Here is a 17,281-nt window from a genome sequence, read left to right on the forward strand (position 1 = left end):
TCAAACAACAAACTGAAATCTTCCAGCTTCTATTAAGGTAACCAGGCAACACTGCTGTATAACCAGCCTATTACTGCACACTGAATGTTAGGCCGAAAGAGAGCGGAAGTCTAAATCGCACCCTCAGGGCAGCAATTACAGTTCTGTGATGTCCTTCCCATACAGGTCACTTCTTGCATCATGCCATCATCACTAATAGCTGCCTAGTATGTCTGCTCTGCAGATGATGCTATTTTGGTGTTATACCCAGGCCACTATAGTGACATCATTTTTATATTAATGGAATGAGTAAGCAAACCACTTCCCCAGTAATAAGAGCAATCCGTGTCAAAACCAGACTAAACCAGTTTAAAACTATTGCTATAGGGAGAAAAAAATCAATGGTTAAGTGTATCAAAAAAATCTAAGAATGAAGTTTCTTAAGACAAAAATAACTTACTGATTCATTCAGTTTCAATATGGATTGTGTTTAAGCACGGACAAAAATTCAGTGTACTTTGTATTCAAGTGATTTTTTTAAAGATTTTATTTTTAAGTTATCTCTACACTCAACATGGGGCCTGAACCTGCAACCCCAAGATAGAATCATACACTCCACCAACTGAGCCAGCCAGGTGCCCCATATGCAAATGATTTTAACAGATACCTTCTAACAAACCACACATAATAGTGGTTTGAATAATATTTTAAATGTTAAAAGGCTGTATGGTTCTATATGCTGCCTTAAGAATTTAATGTACTTTTGCCATAGAAACAGAGACTGACTGGAACAAAAGGTGATATGGAGACAAAGAAGAATTAAAACCAGATTCTAAGAAAGCTTTATATGAAAAAATGACAAGATACATTTGTCCAGTTGGAAAAAATCTTCACAGATAGGAAGGAAAGCAGAAGATCTCCAATTTCAGTTGTATAGATGCTACATATAAAAAGAATATTAATTTCCTAGCCAAATCTGTCAGCCAAATTTTTCATCTCTCAAATGAAGATTAGCTATACAATGTACCTCAAAGGGTTATTGACAGGATAAAATGAAATGAACATCGAAGAGTTAAGAGTACCTGAAGGCATGACTTTCTTCCTACTGTGAAACAAAAAATATGGCAGATTCATACCTTATATTTGAAAGACATACAAAGGAACAATTTGAACTTCAAAAAATAATAATGATAGGAATAGATTATAATATATTCAATAAAATAAGAGAGAGAGAGTAGGAAAGAAGGCAGGGAATGCTTTATTTACAGTAGAATGTCAACTAATAAACACAGAAGAAGAGTTAGAAAATCATGATTTTGCAATGACCCAAGAACAACCAGGTCAGCAATACTTATTAATAGTCACTAAAATATTGAGTAAAAATATGATGGGGAAGAGGATATTTACATAATCTCAAAGTATCTCTCACAAATCACTTATTAATCACAGAAAAAATCTCTACAACAAAAAACCTGGAAGTCACTACCTTAACCAAGTACCAAAGTTAACAACATCAACGAGTCAAACTTCATCTGTGCCTCATAATATGATAAACTGAGAAGGAAAATTATTATTTATGTGGTATCCCTGCCAAAATGCATAACCTGAATCTAAACAGAGGAATTATCAGACAAATACAGACTGCAACACATTCTAAAATAAATGGCCTATATTCTTCAAAAATGTCAAGCTCATGAAAGACAAAGATTGGCTAAGGGAACTTTCCAAATTAAAGAAGACAAGAGGCATGAAAAGTAAATGCACTATGGCATCCTGGACCAGAAAAGAGAAATTTATATAAAGGATAATATTGGGACAATAGGTAGAACTTGAATAAAGGTTGCTATTAGTATTAGTACTGTATCAAAGTTCAATCTCCTGATTTTCAGAGCTGCACTGCATTTATAAAAATTATAGCCTTCTTAAGAAATACACTAAAGTATTTAAATATTACTTTAGTGGAAATAGGCTTTATAACTGCAATTTACTGTTAAATGGTTCAGGAAAAAATAACATGTAGATACAAAACAATAGTAACAAAGTAAATGTGGGAAAATGTTAACTATTGGTGAATCGTGGAGAAGGATATATGGAAATCCTTTACATTATTTTTATCATTTGGAGATTAAGTTTAAAGTTGTTGGGGTGTTTGGATTTGGTCCCAATGCAATGCTTTCCCGGAATTCTCTGTTCTCACTGAGAGGCACCAGCATCTAATCTGACACAAAAACCAGAAACCTAGGAATCATCTTGAATAATTCCTTTACCTTCAACCCATCCTCAATCACTATATCTCCTTGATCTAAATATTTCTCAAACCTATACATATTTTTCCATCTTTCTATCACTTTAAATCAAATTACTATAACCTGTGAATTGGGATACAATACATCCTGACTGGTATCTCCTAGGCAATACTGGCCTCTTCTCCAATGAGTTCTCCATAACACAAGAAACTTCTTTATGAAATGCAAATCCGAGGTCACCTCTCTCCCTAGTGTCTACCCAAAACACTTTAATGGCTTCTCAACAAGACCTACAAGACCCTGCATCTACCCACATTGACTTTATCACTACTGCTTTGTATCTACATGTTATTTTTTCCTGAACCAGGTTCCTAAATGGTTTTTGGTCTCAAGATCCCTTTAAATTCTTTTTCTTTTTAAAAAAATGTTTATTATTTTTGAGAGAGATAGAGAAAGCATGAGAAGGGGAGGGGCAGAAAGGAGACAGAATCCCAAGCAGGCTCTGTATTGTTAGCATAGAGCCTCATGTGGGACTGGATCTCACAAACAGTGAGATCATAACTTGAGCCAAAATCAAGAATTGGACGTTTAATCGACTGAGCCACCCAGAGGCCCCCATTCTTTTTCTTATTTTTTTTTTTTAAATTCGTTAACGTTTACTTATTTTTGAGACAGAGAGAGACAGAGCATGAACGGGGGGAGGGTCAGAGAGAGAGAGGGAGACACAGAATCTAAAACAGGCTCCAGGTTCTGAGCTGTCAACACAGAGGCCGACGCAGGGCTCGAACTCACAGACCACGAGATCAGGACCTGAGCCAAAGTCAGATGCTTAACCGACTGAGCCACCCAGGTGCCCCTCTTTTTCTTTTTTAATTGAAGTATGGTTGACACACAATGTTATTAGTTTCAGGTGTACAACATAGTGATTGAACAACTCTATACATTATGCTATGCTCACATGTATACCATCTGTCATCATACAGTGCTGTTACAATAACACTGAGTATATTCCCTATGTTGTACCTTTCATCCCCATGACTTATTTGTGCCCTAACTAGAAGCCTGTACCTTCTGCTCCACTTCAGCCATTTTTCTCATCCCTCCAGCCCCTACCCTCCAACAACCACCACTTTGTTCTCTATATTTATGGGTCCATTTCTGCTTTACTTGTTTGTTCGTTTGTTTTTTATGATTCCACAAATGAGTGAAATCATATTGTATATTTCTTTCTCAGTGGACTTATTTCACTTAGCATATCACCCTCTAAATCCACCTATGTTATTGCAAATGGCAAGATCCCAACATTTCTATGGCTGAATAATATTCCACTGTATATATACACCATATTTCCTTTATCCATTCACCTATCAATGGATACTTAGGTTGCTTTCATATCTTGGTTATTGTAAACTACAATAAACACAAGGTAGCATATATCTTTTCAAATCAGTGTTTTTGTTTTCTTTGGGTAAATACCCAATATTGAAATTATTGGATCGCATGGTATTTCTATTTTTAATTTTTTTTGAGGAAACTCCATATTATTTCTAGTATATCTTTTATAACCCTGACTACTGGCTCATGAGTTCCTTAAAGGCTGAAATCTCATTTCTCCAAGGAAGATATACAGATGGTCAATAAGCACATGAAAGGATGCTTACCATAACTAATCACTAACCATTACAGAAAAGCAAATCAAAACCACAATGAGATGCCACTTCATACCCATTGGGATGGCTATTGCAAAAGGAAGGAAGGAAGGAAGGAAGGAAGGAAGGAAGGAAGGAAGGAAGGAAGGAAGGAAGGAAGGAAGGAAGGAAGGAAGGAAGGAGAAATGGAGGTGGAGAAACTGGAACCCTGTGCACTGCTGGTGATAATGTAAAACAATACACCCACCATGAAAGACAGTATGGCAATTCCTCAAAAAACTAAAAATAGAATTACAATATGATCCAGAAGTCTCCTTCTGGGTATATAACTGTCACAATCTACATGAGCTGCCAAAATAAAATACCATAGGCTGGGGGTCTTAAACAACAGAAAGTTAACTTCTTGCAGTTCTGGAGGCTAAAAATCCAAGATAAAGGTGCCAGCCAATTAGGTTCTCAATAAGGGCACTCTTTCTGGCTTGCAGATAACCATCTTCTTTGCTGTGTCTTCACATGGTCTTTCCTATATTCGTAGAGAGAGACAGAATCCTGGTTTCTCTTCCTTTTCTTATATGAACATTAGTCCCACCCTTACAGCCTCACCCATCTTAACTACCCCCCTAAAGGCCTCTATCTCCAAATAAAATCACATTGAAGGTTAAGAATTCAACATGTACATTTGGGGAAACACAATTCAGTCCACAATACCATAAGAATTGAAAGGAAAGACTCAAAGAGGCATCTGTACACCCATATACATAGCAGCTTTATTCACAATAGCCAAAAGGTAGAAGCAACCTTCAATAGTTGAAAGGATAAACAAAATGTGGCATATGCATATAATGGAATATATGTATGTTCCTCACAAAGGAACAGAATTGTGACATGTTACAACACGGATGAATTCTGAGGACATGCTATAGACTATATGTTTGTGTTCCCCCAAAATTTGCATGTTGAAACCTAATCCCTGATGTAATGGCATTAGGAGGTTAGGAGCTTTAGGAGGTGATTGGGTCATGAGGGTGGAAATGACATTAATGAGATTAATGCCCTTAAAAAGACTCCAGAGAGCTCCCTTGTGACCTCCTATGAACCAAGAAGGAGGCTCTCAACAGGCACCAAATCTGCTGGCACCCTGATCTTGGATTTTCCAGCCTCCTGAAACATGAGAAATTAATGTTTGTTGTTGAAGCCCATCCACTTTATAGCATTTTTGTTATAGCTGCCTGAACTGACCAAGAGTGAATTTTATGCAAAGAAAATAAGTCAGACACAAAAGAACAGATATTGCATAATTCCACTTATATGAAAAGGTAACTAGAATAATCAAACTCACAAAGACGAAAAACAGAATGGTGGTTGCTAGGGACTAGCGGGGAGGGGAGACTGGGAAGTTTCAGTTCTGCAAAGGGAAGAGATGGGTGAAGGATGATGGTGATGGCGGCACAACATTAAGAATACACTCAATGCCACTGAACTGTACACTGTAAAATGGTCACAATGGTAAATTTTATGTTATGGGTATTTTTTATATTTTTAAAAATTTACTCAATTTATTTAAACAAAAAAAATTCAGGGCTCCTGGGTGACTCAGTTGGTTGAGCATCCGAATTTAGCTCAGGTCATGATCTCATTGTTGGCGGATTCAAGTCCTGCATTGGGCTCTCTGCTGTCAGCCAGAGCCCTCTTTGGATCCTCTGTTTCCCACCCCCACCCCCCCACCCCTCTAACCTTGCCCACTGGTTCTCTCAAAATAAATAAACTTAAAAAAAAAAAAAAAAGAGTAGCATGCTCTACCGACTGAGACAGCCAGATGCCCTTAAAATTTTTTTCTTTTGTTTTAATAACTGGCTATTTTATTTTTAAGGTTGACGTTTTATTTTTTTTATTTATAGAGAGCGAAAGACAGTATGTGAGTGGAGAGTGGGGGGGGAGAGGGAGGGAGAGAAGGGGGGAGAGAGGGAGGGAGAGAGAAAGAGAGGGAGAGAGAAAGAGAGGGAGAGAGAAAGAGAGGGAGAGAGAGGGAGAGAGAGGGGGAGAGGGAGGGGGAGAGAGAGGGAGAGAGAGGGGGAGAGAGGGGGAGAGGGAGGGGGAGAGAGAGGGAGGGAGGGAGGGAGGGAGGGGGAGAGAGAGGGAGGGAGGGAGGGAGGGAGAGAGAGAGAGAGAGAGAGAGAGAGAGAGAGAGAGAGAATGAATCTTAAGCAGGCTCCATGCTCAGCATGAAGACCGACACAGGGCTTGATCCTATGACCCTGCAATCATGACCTGAGCCAAAATCAAGAGCCAAACACTCATCTGACTGAGCCACCCAGGTGCCCCAAAAATGTTTTTTAACAGAAAAGTTAAATGTAAGTTTACATGGCCCTGCAATTTCATTTCTAGGATATACCCAAGAAAACTGAAAACATACTTCCAACCAAAACTTCAAACAAATATTCACAGCAGCATTATTCACAATAGCCAACAGAGTGAAAACAATACAAATGTTGATAAATCCACCACAATTCAAATTCAAAGGGTGAATTGATATTTTTTTTAGGTTTTTAAAAATTTATTTATTTTGAGAGAGAGAGAAAGCACAAATGGTGGAGGGGCAGAGAGAGAGGAGAGAGCAAGAATCCCAAGCAGGCTCCAAACCAACAGCACAGAGCCCAAGGCGGGGCTGGAACTCATGAACTGTGACATCATGACCTGAGCCGAAGTCAGACATTCAACCAACTGAGCCACCCAGGCACCCCAAGGAGTGAATTCTTTTTAATAGTACTTTTTATTAAAATATAAGTCACACACCATGCAATTCATCCAGTTACTGTATACAATTCAACGGGTTTTGATATCTATATCTACAGACAGATACATATATCAATCTACAGATCTATTTGTATGTACAATCATTATCAGAGTTAATTTTCCAACATTTTCATTATTTCAAAGATGCCCTTTTGCTACCAACCACATATCCCTCCATCTCTCCCATCCCTAAGTACCTACTAATTAACTGTCTGTTAGATTTACCCATTATGGAAATTTCATATAAACGGAATCATATATATAAGTGTTTTGTAACTAGCTCTCTCACTTGGCATGGTTTCAAGATTCATCCAGGTGTAGCATGTATCAGTATTCCATTCCTTTTATGATAAAAAAAAATATATATATATATTCCATTGTATTTTCTTTATCCATTCATCAGTTGCTGAGATGGTCATTTGGGTTGTTTTCACCTTTTGACTATTATGAATATTGATGCTATAAACATTCATGTACCAATTTTTGTGTAAATATGCTTCAGTTCTCTTGGTAGATACCTACAAGTAGGATTGCTGGGTCATATAGTAAGTCTATCTTTAATTTTTTGAGGAACTGCTGAACTGTTTTCCAAAGCAGCTGAGGCATTTTATATTTCCACCAGAAATGGAGGAGAGCTCCAATCACTCCACACCATCACCAAAACTTGGTATGTCAAGCCTCTTTTAAGTACAGCCATCCAAAAGGTGTAAAACAGCATCTCATGCGATTTTGAATTGTATTTCCCTAATGACTGAAGATGCTGAACATCATTTTGTGTTTATTAGCCATTTGTATATCTTCTTTGGAGAAATGCCAATTAAGATGCTTTGCCCATTTGGGGGGGCACTTGAGTGGCTCAGTCAGAGAAGCATGCAACTCTTGATCTCTGGGGTTGTGAGTTCAAGCCCCACACTAGGTGTGGAGATTACTTCAAAATAAAATCTTAAGGGGCGCCCAGGTGGCTCAGTTGGTTGAGTGTCCCAACTTTGGCTCAAGTCATGATCTCACAGTTCAGGGGTTGGAGCCCCAAGTCGGGCTCTGTGCTGAGAGCTCAAAGCCTGGAAGCCTACTTCAGATTCTACCTCCCTCTCTCTACCCCTCCCCCACTCGCACTGTGGCCAACCATCACATGAAAAAATGCTCAACATCACTCATCATTTAGGAAATACAAACCAAACCAAAATGAGATAGCACCTTACACCTGTCAGAATGGCTAACATTCAGATGTTGGCAAGGATGCAGAGAAAGAGGATCTCTTTAGCACTGCTGGTGGGAATGCAAACTGGTGCAGCCATTCTGGAAAACAATATGGAGGTTCCTCAAAAAATTAAAAATAGAACTACCCTACGACCCAGCAATTGCACTACTAGGTATTTATCCAGGGGATACAGGTATGCTGTTTCAAAGGGGCACATGCACCCCCATGTTTATAGCAGCACTATCAACAATAGCCAAAATATGGAAAGAGCCCAAATGTCCACCGATGGATGAACAGATCAAGAAGATGTGGGATATACATACAATGGAGTATTACTCAGCAATCAAAAAGAATGAAATTGTGCCATTTGCAACTATGTGGATGGAACTAGAGGGTATTATGCTAAGCGAAATTAGTCAGAGAAAGAAAAATATCATGTGACTTCACTCATATGAGGAGTTTAAGAGACAAAACAGATGAACATAAGGGAAGGGAAGCAAAAATAATATAAAACCACGGAGGGGGCAAAACATAAGAGACTCTTAAATATGGAAAACAGAGGGTTACTGGAGAGGTTGTGTGGGGGGTGATGGGCTAAATGGGTAAGGGGCATTAAGGAATCTACTCCTGAAATCACTGTTGTACTATATGCTAACTAACTTGGATATAAACTAAAAAAAATAAATTAAATAATTAAATAAATAAAATAATTTAAATAAGTAAATATTAAAAAGACTCCATCAAAAAAATAAAATAAAAGGGGCGCCTGGGTGGCGCAGTCGGTTAAGCGTCCGACTTCAGCCAGGTCACGATCTCACGGTCCGTGAGTTCGAGCCCCGCGTCGGGCTCTGGGCTGATGGCTCAGAGCCTGGAGCCTGTTTCCGATTCTGTGTCTCCCTCTCTCTCTGCCCCTCCCCCGTTCATGCTCTGTCTCTCTCTGTCCCCAAAAAAATAAACGTTGAAAAAAAAAAAAAAAATTTAAAAAAAAAATAAAAAAAATAAAAAAAAAATAAATTAAAAAATAAAATAAAATTTATTTATTTTGAAAAAAAGAGAAAGACAGCACAAGTGAGAGGGGGCAGAGAGAGGGAGAGAGAATCCCAAGCAAGCTCCACACTACGAGCACAGAACCCGATGCAGGGCTCAAACTCAACGACCGTGAGATCATGACATGAGCTGAAATCAAGAGTCGGATGTTAAACTGACTGAGCCACCGTAGGCGCCCTGAATCTTCTCTCTTTCTTTCCTGATCAATACAACTAAAGATTTGTCGATTTTTGTTGATATTTTTAAAGAACAAGCTTTTGGTTTTGTTGACTTTTTTCTATTGTTTTTCTATTCACTATTTCATTAATTTCCACTCTAACCTTCCGCATTTCCCTCCATCTGCGTGCTTTGTATTTAGTGCACTCTTCTTTTTCTAGTGTCTTAAGGTAGAAGGATAGGTTACTGACTTGAGATCTCTCAACTTTTTTACTATAGGCACTTAGAGATACAAATTTCTAAGACTGCTTTAGCCGCATCCCATAAGTTGTGATATGTTGTATTTTCATTCATCTCAAAGTTTTTTCTAATTTCCCTTTTGATTTATTCTTTGACCCATTGGTGATATAGGAGTATGCTGTTTAATTTCCATATATTCAGGAGTTCTCCAAATTTCTTTGTTACTGATTTCTAATTTCATTCCACTGTGGTTGGAGAAAATACTTTATATTACTTCTATAAAAAAGGTGAATGTTATCATATGTGAATCTTATATCAAGGCACAATGTATGACAAAATCACAGACAAAATGGCATTAGACAATATAAATAGTAACTGTAGCTATGCATCGTAGGTAGCTTTATTTACTTGAGTTTGACAGATCTATCACATTCAAATGGTTGAAATTTTTACTCCATTATGAGCCTCTAGAAATGGTGAAGAAACATACAAAAACCCCACATGAGAAGCTAGCAAAGAAAATGAAAAGTTCATTCTCAAGAGAGGAAACAGAAATGAAAAACAAATATGAAGTCTCACTAATAATCTTTTTAAAAGGAAACAAAAAGGGGGTGCCTGGTGGCTCAGTCAGTTAAGTATCCAACTCTTAGTTCTGGCTCAGGTCACGATCTCATGGTTCATGGGTTTGAGCCCTATGTCTGGTTCTATCCAGAAAGTGCAGAGCCTGGTTAGGTTTCCCTCTCTCTCTCTCTCTCTCTCTCTCTCTCTCTCTCCCCGCCCTCTCTTCTCTCTCTCTCTCAAATAAATAAATAAACATTTTTTAAGAAGAGTAATTGAAACAAACAAACACCATTTTCCTCCTACCAGATTAACAGGTTTATCTTCTATTTTAAAACATTAATACCCAAGCCTTCTTTGTCATGTCATAGGTTAACCAACCATATATTTGTGGGTTTACTTCTGGGCTTTCTATTCTGTTCCACAGATGAGGGGGTCTATTTCTGTGCCAGTACCATACTGTTTTGATTATTACAGCTTTGTAGTATATTTTGAAATCTGAAATTGTGACACCTCCAGCTTTGTTTTTTCTTTCTTAAGATTGCTTTCAGGGTCTTTTGTGGTTCCATACAAATTTTAGTATTGCTTGTTCTGTGAAAAATACTGTTGGTATTTTGATAGGGATTGCATCAAATCTGTAGATCACTTTGGGTAAGACAGATATATTGTGGAATATACTGTGGGGAAAATATCTTTTATAACTGGTGCTGGGAAGACTGGACAACTACATGCAAAAGAATGAAACTGGACCACTTTCTAATACCATACACAAAAAGAAACTCAAAATGGATTAAAGACCTAAATGAGACCTAAAACCATAAAAATCCTAGAACAGAGGCAGTAATTTCTTTGACATGGGCCATAGCAAAATTTTTCTAGATAGGTCTCCAAAAGACAAAAGCAAAAAAACAAAACTATAGGGAACATATCAAAATAAAAACTTTTTGCACAGCAAAGGAAACCATCAAACAAAACCATCAGGCAACCTACTGAATGAGAGAAGATATTTGCAAAGGGTACATCCAATTAGGGGTTAATATCCAAAACACATAAAGAACTTATACAGCTCAATACCAAAATCAACCCAATTAAAAAGTGGGCAGAGGATCTGAATAGACATTTTTCCGAAGAAGATATACTGATGCCCAAAAGATAAATGAGAAGATGTTCAACATCACTAATCATCAGGGATATGTACATCAAAACCCTGAAATTGCTGGAATGGTTAAAATAAAAAAGATAAAAAATAACAAGTGTTGACAAGGACATGAATCATACACTGTTGGTGGGAATGCAAACTGGTACAACCACTGTAGAAACAGTATGGAGGCTCCTCAAAAAATTAAAAATAGAAATACCATACAACCCAGTAATTCTACTATTGGGTATTTGCCCAAAGAAACCAAAAACACTAGTTCAAAAACACGAATTCATGCTCCCCTATGTTTATTGCAGCATTGTTTACAATAGCCAAGATACAGAAGCAACCTAAGTGTCCACTGATAGATAAGTGGATAAGGGAGAATATTAAACAGCCATAGAAAAGCAGGAGACATGTCATTTGAGACAATATGGATGGACCTAGAGATATTATGCTAAGTGAAATAAGTCAAACTGAGAAAGACAAATACCTTGTGACTTCACTCACACGTGGAATTTTAAAACCAAATAAACAAGTAAAAAGCAGAATCAGACCTATAAATACAGAAAACAAACAGATGGTTGCCCAAGTGGAGAGGTTGGGGGAATGAGCAAAATGGGTGAAGGGGAATGGGGAAAAAAACTCAGGAACATCCAATGCTAGAATGACACAGTAAAATTAGGCACTCTCGTATACTGCTGGTGTTCAAATAAACTGGAACACTTTGGGAACCAATGTGGCAAAAAGTATCAAGAGCCTTTAAAAAACTCATTAAAACTTATTAAAAAAACTCATTAAAGTGACAACTCTAATAGGTGACAACCTATGTCTAGGAAATAAAACTAAATACAGAAAACATTTTAGACTAACAATATTCACTGTAGTATTATTTACAATTTAAAAAATGCTTACAATCAAAAAGAATGAAATCTTGCCATTTGCAACCACATGGATGGAACTGGAGGGTATTATGCTAAGTGAAATTAGTCAGAGAAAGACAAAAATCATATGACTTCACTCATATGAGGACTTTAAGAGACAAAACAGATGAATAAAAGGGAAGGGAAACAAAAATAATATAAAAACAGGGAGGGGGACAAAACAGAAGAAACTCATAAATATGGAGAACAAACTGAGGGTTACTGGAGGGGTTCTGGGAGGGCGGGATGGGCTAAATGGGTATGGGGCATTAAGGAATCTACTCCTGAAATCAGTGTTGCACTATATGCTAACTAATTTGGATGTAAATTTTAAAAAATAAAAAATAAAATTAAAAAAAAAATTTTTTTAAAGTGCTTATGATATAAATGTCCAGTAACAGGAGAACAGTTAGGTAAACTGTGGTTTAATTATTTGGTTTAATTATCATGCATCCATTGAAAATGTTTACAATACACTTACAATATAAAATACTTGTTATAATGTCAGTGAAAAAGCAAAATGCAAAACTGTACATAAATTATGACTAGAGCTGTGTGTTTAAAAAAAATAGCAAACAATCTAGGGACAGAAAAAAATTAGAAAGCAATACACCAAAAAGATAGTGATGATTACCTCTGGAGAGTGAATTATGAATATAGTTCTTTCTTTAATCTTGCGTATAAATTTTTATAATAAAATGTTTATTTAAAGCAAATTTAAAAAACTGTTACCTAAAAGCACAACAGTCCACTTAGTAGGACACTTTTCTCACAAGCACAACCTCACAGATACACTGTTCTCTCGTGTGGGAGACATACTTACTCTATCAAACACACAATCCTTAGTTTTTTTCCACTTGAGGCTTTTTTTTTTTAAAAAAATTTTTTTTTTTTTTTTCAACGTTTATTTATTTTTGGGACAGAGAGAGACAGAGCATGAGCGGGGGAGGGGCAGAGAGAGAGGGAGACACAGAATCGGAAACAGGCTCCAGGCTCTGAGCCATCAGCCCAGAGCCTGACGCGGGGCTCGAACTCACGGACCGCGAGATCGTGACCTGGCTGAAGTCGGACGCTTAACCAACTGCGCCACCCAGGCGCCCCCACTTGAGGCTTTTAATATTGTACTTGTCAGGCTGTTTGGGTTTGTTTGTTGTTTACTAAGAGAAACAAAACATTCTTTTTCCTGGGCCTCAGAAACAGTCCTCTAATTTAAACACACTCGTCTTCTTATATTCTCAAATTTATCAAAAAGATTAAAAGTAAAACCAATTTGGGGTCCCTGAGTGGCTCAGTCAGGTAAGCATCTGACTCTTGGTTTTGGCTCAGGTCATGATCTCACAGTTTCATGGGATCAAGCCCTGTGTCAGGCTCTGCACTGAGAGAGCCAGGCCTGTTTGGGATTCTCTCTCTCTCTCCCTTTCTCTGCCCCTCCCCCCCCATCTCTCTCTCTCAAAATAAATAAACTTAAAAAAAAAAGTAAAACCAATTTTACAAGGTTTAGAAGCTGCTATTATGTACAAAAGGCAACTAATTAAAAGTTGCAAATTGGGGCGCCTGGGTGGCTCAGTCAGTTGGACGACTGACTTCAGCTTGGGTCATGATCTCACGGTTCATGGGTTTGAGCCCCGCGTCGGGCTCTGTGCTGACAGCTCAGAGCCTGGAGCCTGCTCCCGATTCTGTGTCTCCCTCTCTCTGCAACTCCCCTGCTCATGCTCTGTCTCTCTCTGACTCTCAAAAAATAAATATTAATAAAAAAAAATTTTTTTTAAGTTGCAAATTAAATCAAAGTGTACAACATACATGTATTTTTTCTATAGTTAGAAAAAAACCTAGGGGCACCTGGGCGGCTCAATCGGTTAAGCATCTCATTGTTGGTTTAATATCAGGTCATGATCTCACGGTTCATGGGTTCAAGCCCCAACTCTGTGCAAGCCTGCTTGGGATTCTCTCTCTCTCTCTCTCTCTCAAAATAAACATTAAAAAAAAAAAAAAAAAACTAAAAAAATCTTCCCAAACATGTGTTTCTTTGTAGTTGGTCTGTTTATTGAGGCAATAAAGCATAATAAAAAGAACACAGGTTCTAGAATCAGAGAAACTAGAGTTTATACCTTGATTCTGCAACTTCCTAGCTGTGAAAGCTTAGGCAAGTTAAACTCCCTAAACCTCAGTTCCCACCTGTGTAAAACAAGGATAACAGTAGTTACCTAAAGGACTATGAGAAACACATGAGAAGCCAGATACTAAGTACCATAATAAGTACAGTGCATATATTAAGCATAGCACACATAGCAGCTACTGTAATTTTCATCTCTTTTGGAGGGATGAGGAAGTTCATTTCATAACAAGTTACTCAGCTTTAACCTAATCCAACATCAAGAAACAAAAAAAGAGGCAGGTCAGAAAACCATTAAGAGTCCTTGGCAGGGGCGCCTGAGTGGTTCAGTCACTTGAGCATTCGACTTCAGCTCAGGTCATGATCTCATGGTTCGTGAGTTTGAGCCCCATTAGGCTCTGTGCTGACCTCTCAGAGTCTGGAGCCTGCTTTGGATTCTGCATCTCCCTCTCTGCCCCTCCCTGCTCATGCTCTCTCTCTCAAAAATAAACAAACATTAAAAAAAAATAAAAAGTCTTCGGCAGTTCTCAGTTACAGATTTAGGATGGAGCTAAGCAGATCTTACAGCTCATACTACCTCTTCAGGCAGTGCAAACTATTCAAGAAAGATACAACCCTGTATCTAACCATCATGTTCTTACCTTGCAGGCTACATCAACTAATCGCATCTGGATAGCTTGATTCTCTGGGAGTTTAGTGCCAATCGCAAGCAAAGTGTCCAACAGTTGAGCTAGGACTTGATGAGACTCTAGAAAGGAAGATGGAAAGTTGGGTTGCATAATTTCAAAAGGTGATCACTACAGAAACTAAATTTACTTATGTAAAGAATGTAAATTCTTGTTAGCTAGGTTCCTCTCTTTGAGTCTTGATTCCCCTCAACCAAAAGTTAAGTTCCTAAAGGGATCATGCCTAAAACTTTGAATCCTCTACAGAACTAATTCAAGGGGTTTTCACTGCCTTCAAGATAAAGTCCAAATTCCTTAGCAGGGCAAACACATATACATACCAGTGCCTCCATGAGGTCTAGCTCTGCCTGCCTTTCTAGCCTCATCTCTTTGAAGTCTCCTACAGCATCTTTTTATCCAATTACTTATGATTTCACGTCCCCCTATCTTTGCTCAGGCCAACTTCCCTAGAATGCCTCCACTGACACCCAATGCCATTCTCAACCCCAATCGCCAGGAAACATCTACTAATCTTGAAGTGTCACCTGCTACACAGACCTTTCCCTTCTTTCACAATGAGAATTGACTATTTCGTCCTTTGTGCTTCCACTGCACCCTGTACATCAGCTCCAACACTTTACTATATTTATTTTCATATCAGACTAAACCGAGAATGAAAGATCCCTGAGGGCAATGATTGTGTCTTATTCACTTTTGCATTCTCTGAATCTAGTACAAGTCATTACATGCTCAATGAATGTTTAATAAGTGGGCAAAGACCCAAATTCAAATAAATCATCATCAATCAGCCAGATTCTCCTCGTCTACATTCTCTTTTTTGTTCCAAAATATGTTTCTTTTAATGCTGGCTGTACACAAGAATTTTAGGTGGCATTCAAATAATCATTTTACATTAATATCTATGTATATATTTTAATGTACATAATAAAAATTGCAGTTACTATCTACTGATGTCACATGACACTAATTTCCTTTTACCATTATTAAGAATCTCTTTAACTAAAAAAAAGTTACCCACTTAAGAAAAATATTAAGTAAACCATAGTATAAATGTGAAACAAATATGTAAAAATGGTGTACATGACATATAAAATGACTGCAGATTAGAAAACACTGGCAGGGTACCTGGCTGGCTCAGCTGGTAGAGCACACAACTCTTCATGTCTGGGTTGTGACTTCAAGCCCCATGTTGGGTGCAGAGATTATTTAAAAATAAAATCTTGAAGAAAAGAAAACAAAACACAGCACAGCACAACACAACACTGAGGGGAACACCTGGGTGGCTCAGTCGGTTATTAAGCATCTGACTCTTAATTTTGGCTCAGGTCATGATCTCACACTTGTGAGATCCAGTCTCGCTTCAGCTCTGCACTAGGTGTAGAGCCTGTTTAAGATTCTCTCTCTCCCTCTGCCCCCCTCCCCCACTTTCAGTCTCTCGAAAGAAAGAAAGAAAGAAAGAAAGAAAGAAAGAAAGAAAGAAAGAAAGAAAGGAAAAGAAAACAAGAAAACACTACTGAGGAGGATATCACTATAAAGGAAGTAAATTCTAGCCACAACACCCTAAAAAGATTTAGGAATTGGGAGATTTAAAGCAATAACCACAAAAAAGCAAACAAAACTGGGAATAAGGCAGGGATTTATCTGAGGTCTCTTTAAGAAGCAGTTGGACCTCTGCCTTCCTCCTTATCCTAAATGGGAAGTTTATTCCATACAAAAATTAGACGAGGAAGGATAGCAAATGAGGACTGGGGAGAAGACACAGTGAAGAAGAGGAGATTAAGAGATAGTAACATACTGATAAATAAGACACTCCTCTCCCCCTCCCTAGCCCCCTTCAGCAGCCTTGGCTCCAAAATCATGGCAGCCAGGCATTTCTCTGTCTTCCTAGCAGGAGATACATGAACTCCAAAATGGAAAAACGAATGGGCCCCACAGAGAAACACAAAAGACACTAATATTTTAAAGCCCTCCAGCAGTGCCTGGGTGGTTCAGTTGTTTAAGCATCCAACTCTTGGTTTCAGCTCAGGTGATGATCTCACGGTTCATGAGTTCAAGCCCTGCATCATGCTCGGTGCAAACACTGTGGAGCCTGCCTGGGATTCTCTCTCTCTCCCTCTCTCTCTTCCTCTCCCCTGCTGGTTCTCTCTCTCCCTCTCCCCACCCCCCCAAATAAATAAACTTAAAAAAATAATAATAAATAAAAGTCCTCCAAAGAGGACTCCAAAGAGGGTCATCCTAGAACAGAGGCTACCAATTGACAAGTCCTGTCCCTTCACACAGAACTACCAATCAGTTTTTCAGTGCCTGGTCTTAAATGTAAATGCAAAACCAAAGATCATCAAGAAGTCTCCAATATTAAAGAGGCCACAAAAAGAAAAGAAGGTACTTAGAAAAGATAGATGTGAAGAAATCTCCAATACTACCCCACCACCCTTTATTTGTACAAAATGAGTCTATATAACATCCATAAAAAGTTACCTAAGCCTTTTTAAGCTTAACTCTTGCTTCTGATAAATCATAAATCTAATCTAAATCTTAAACCCTAGTCTCTCTTG

General features: G+C 38.1%; 1 protein-coding gene across 2 annotated transcripts in view; it reads right to left on the minus strand.

Annotated features, from left to right (window-relative positions):
- The window catches only part of INTS4 (integrator complex subunit 4), a 120,817-nt gene that overhangs the window by 76,443 nt on the left and 27,093 nt on the right, over positions 1-17,281 (minus strand). The window contains exon 4 of one of the 2 annotated variants that reach the window (XM_086678399.1): positions 14,682-14,788. In XM_086678399.1, the coding sequence (XP_086534525.1) occupies positions 14,682-14,788 (107 nt within the window). Of the gene's footprint in view, positions 1-6,667; positions 6,761-14,681; positions 14,789-17,281 lie in introns of those variants that run through there. The other variant, XM_086678400.1, reaches the window with a different exon arrangement.

The sequence above is a fragment of the Puma concolor genome, chromosome D1 (genome assembly GCF_028749965.1).
Source record: "Puma concolor isolate L17-30 chromosome D1, mPumCon1.1.hap2, whole genome shotgun sequence".
In the NCBI taxonomy this organism is placed as follows: Eukaryota; Metazoa; Chordata; class Mammalia; order Carnivora; family Felidae; genus Puma; species Puma concolor.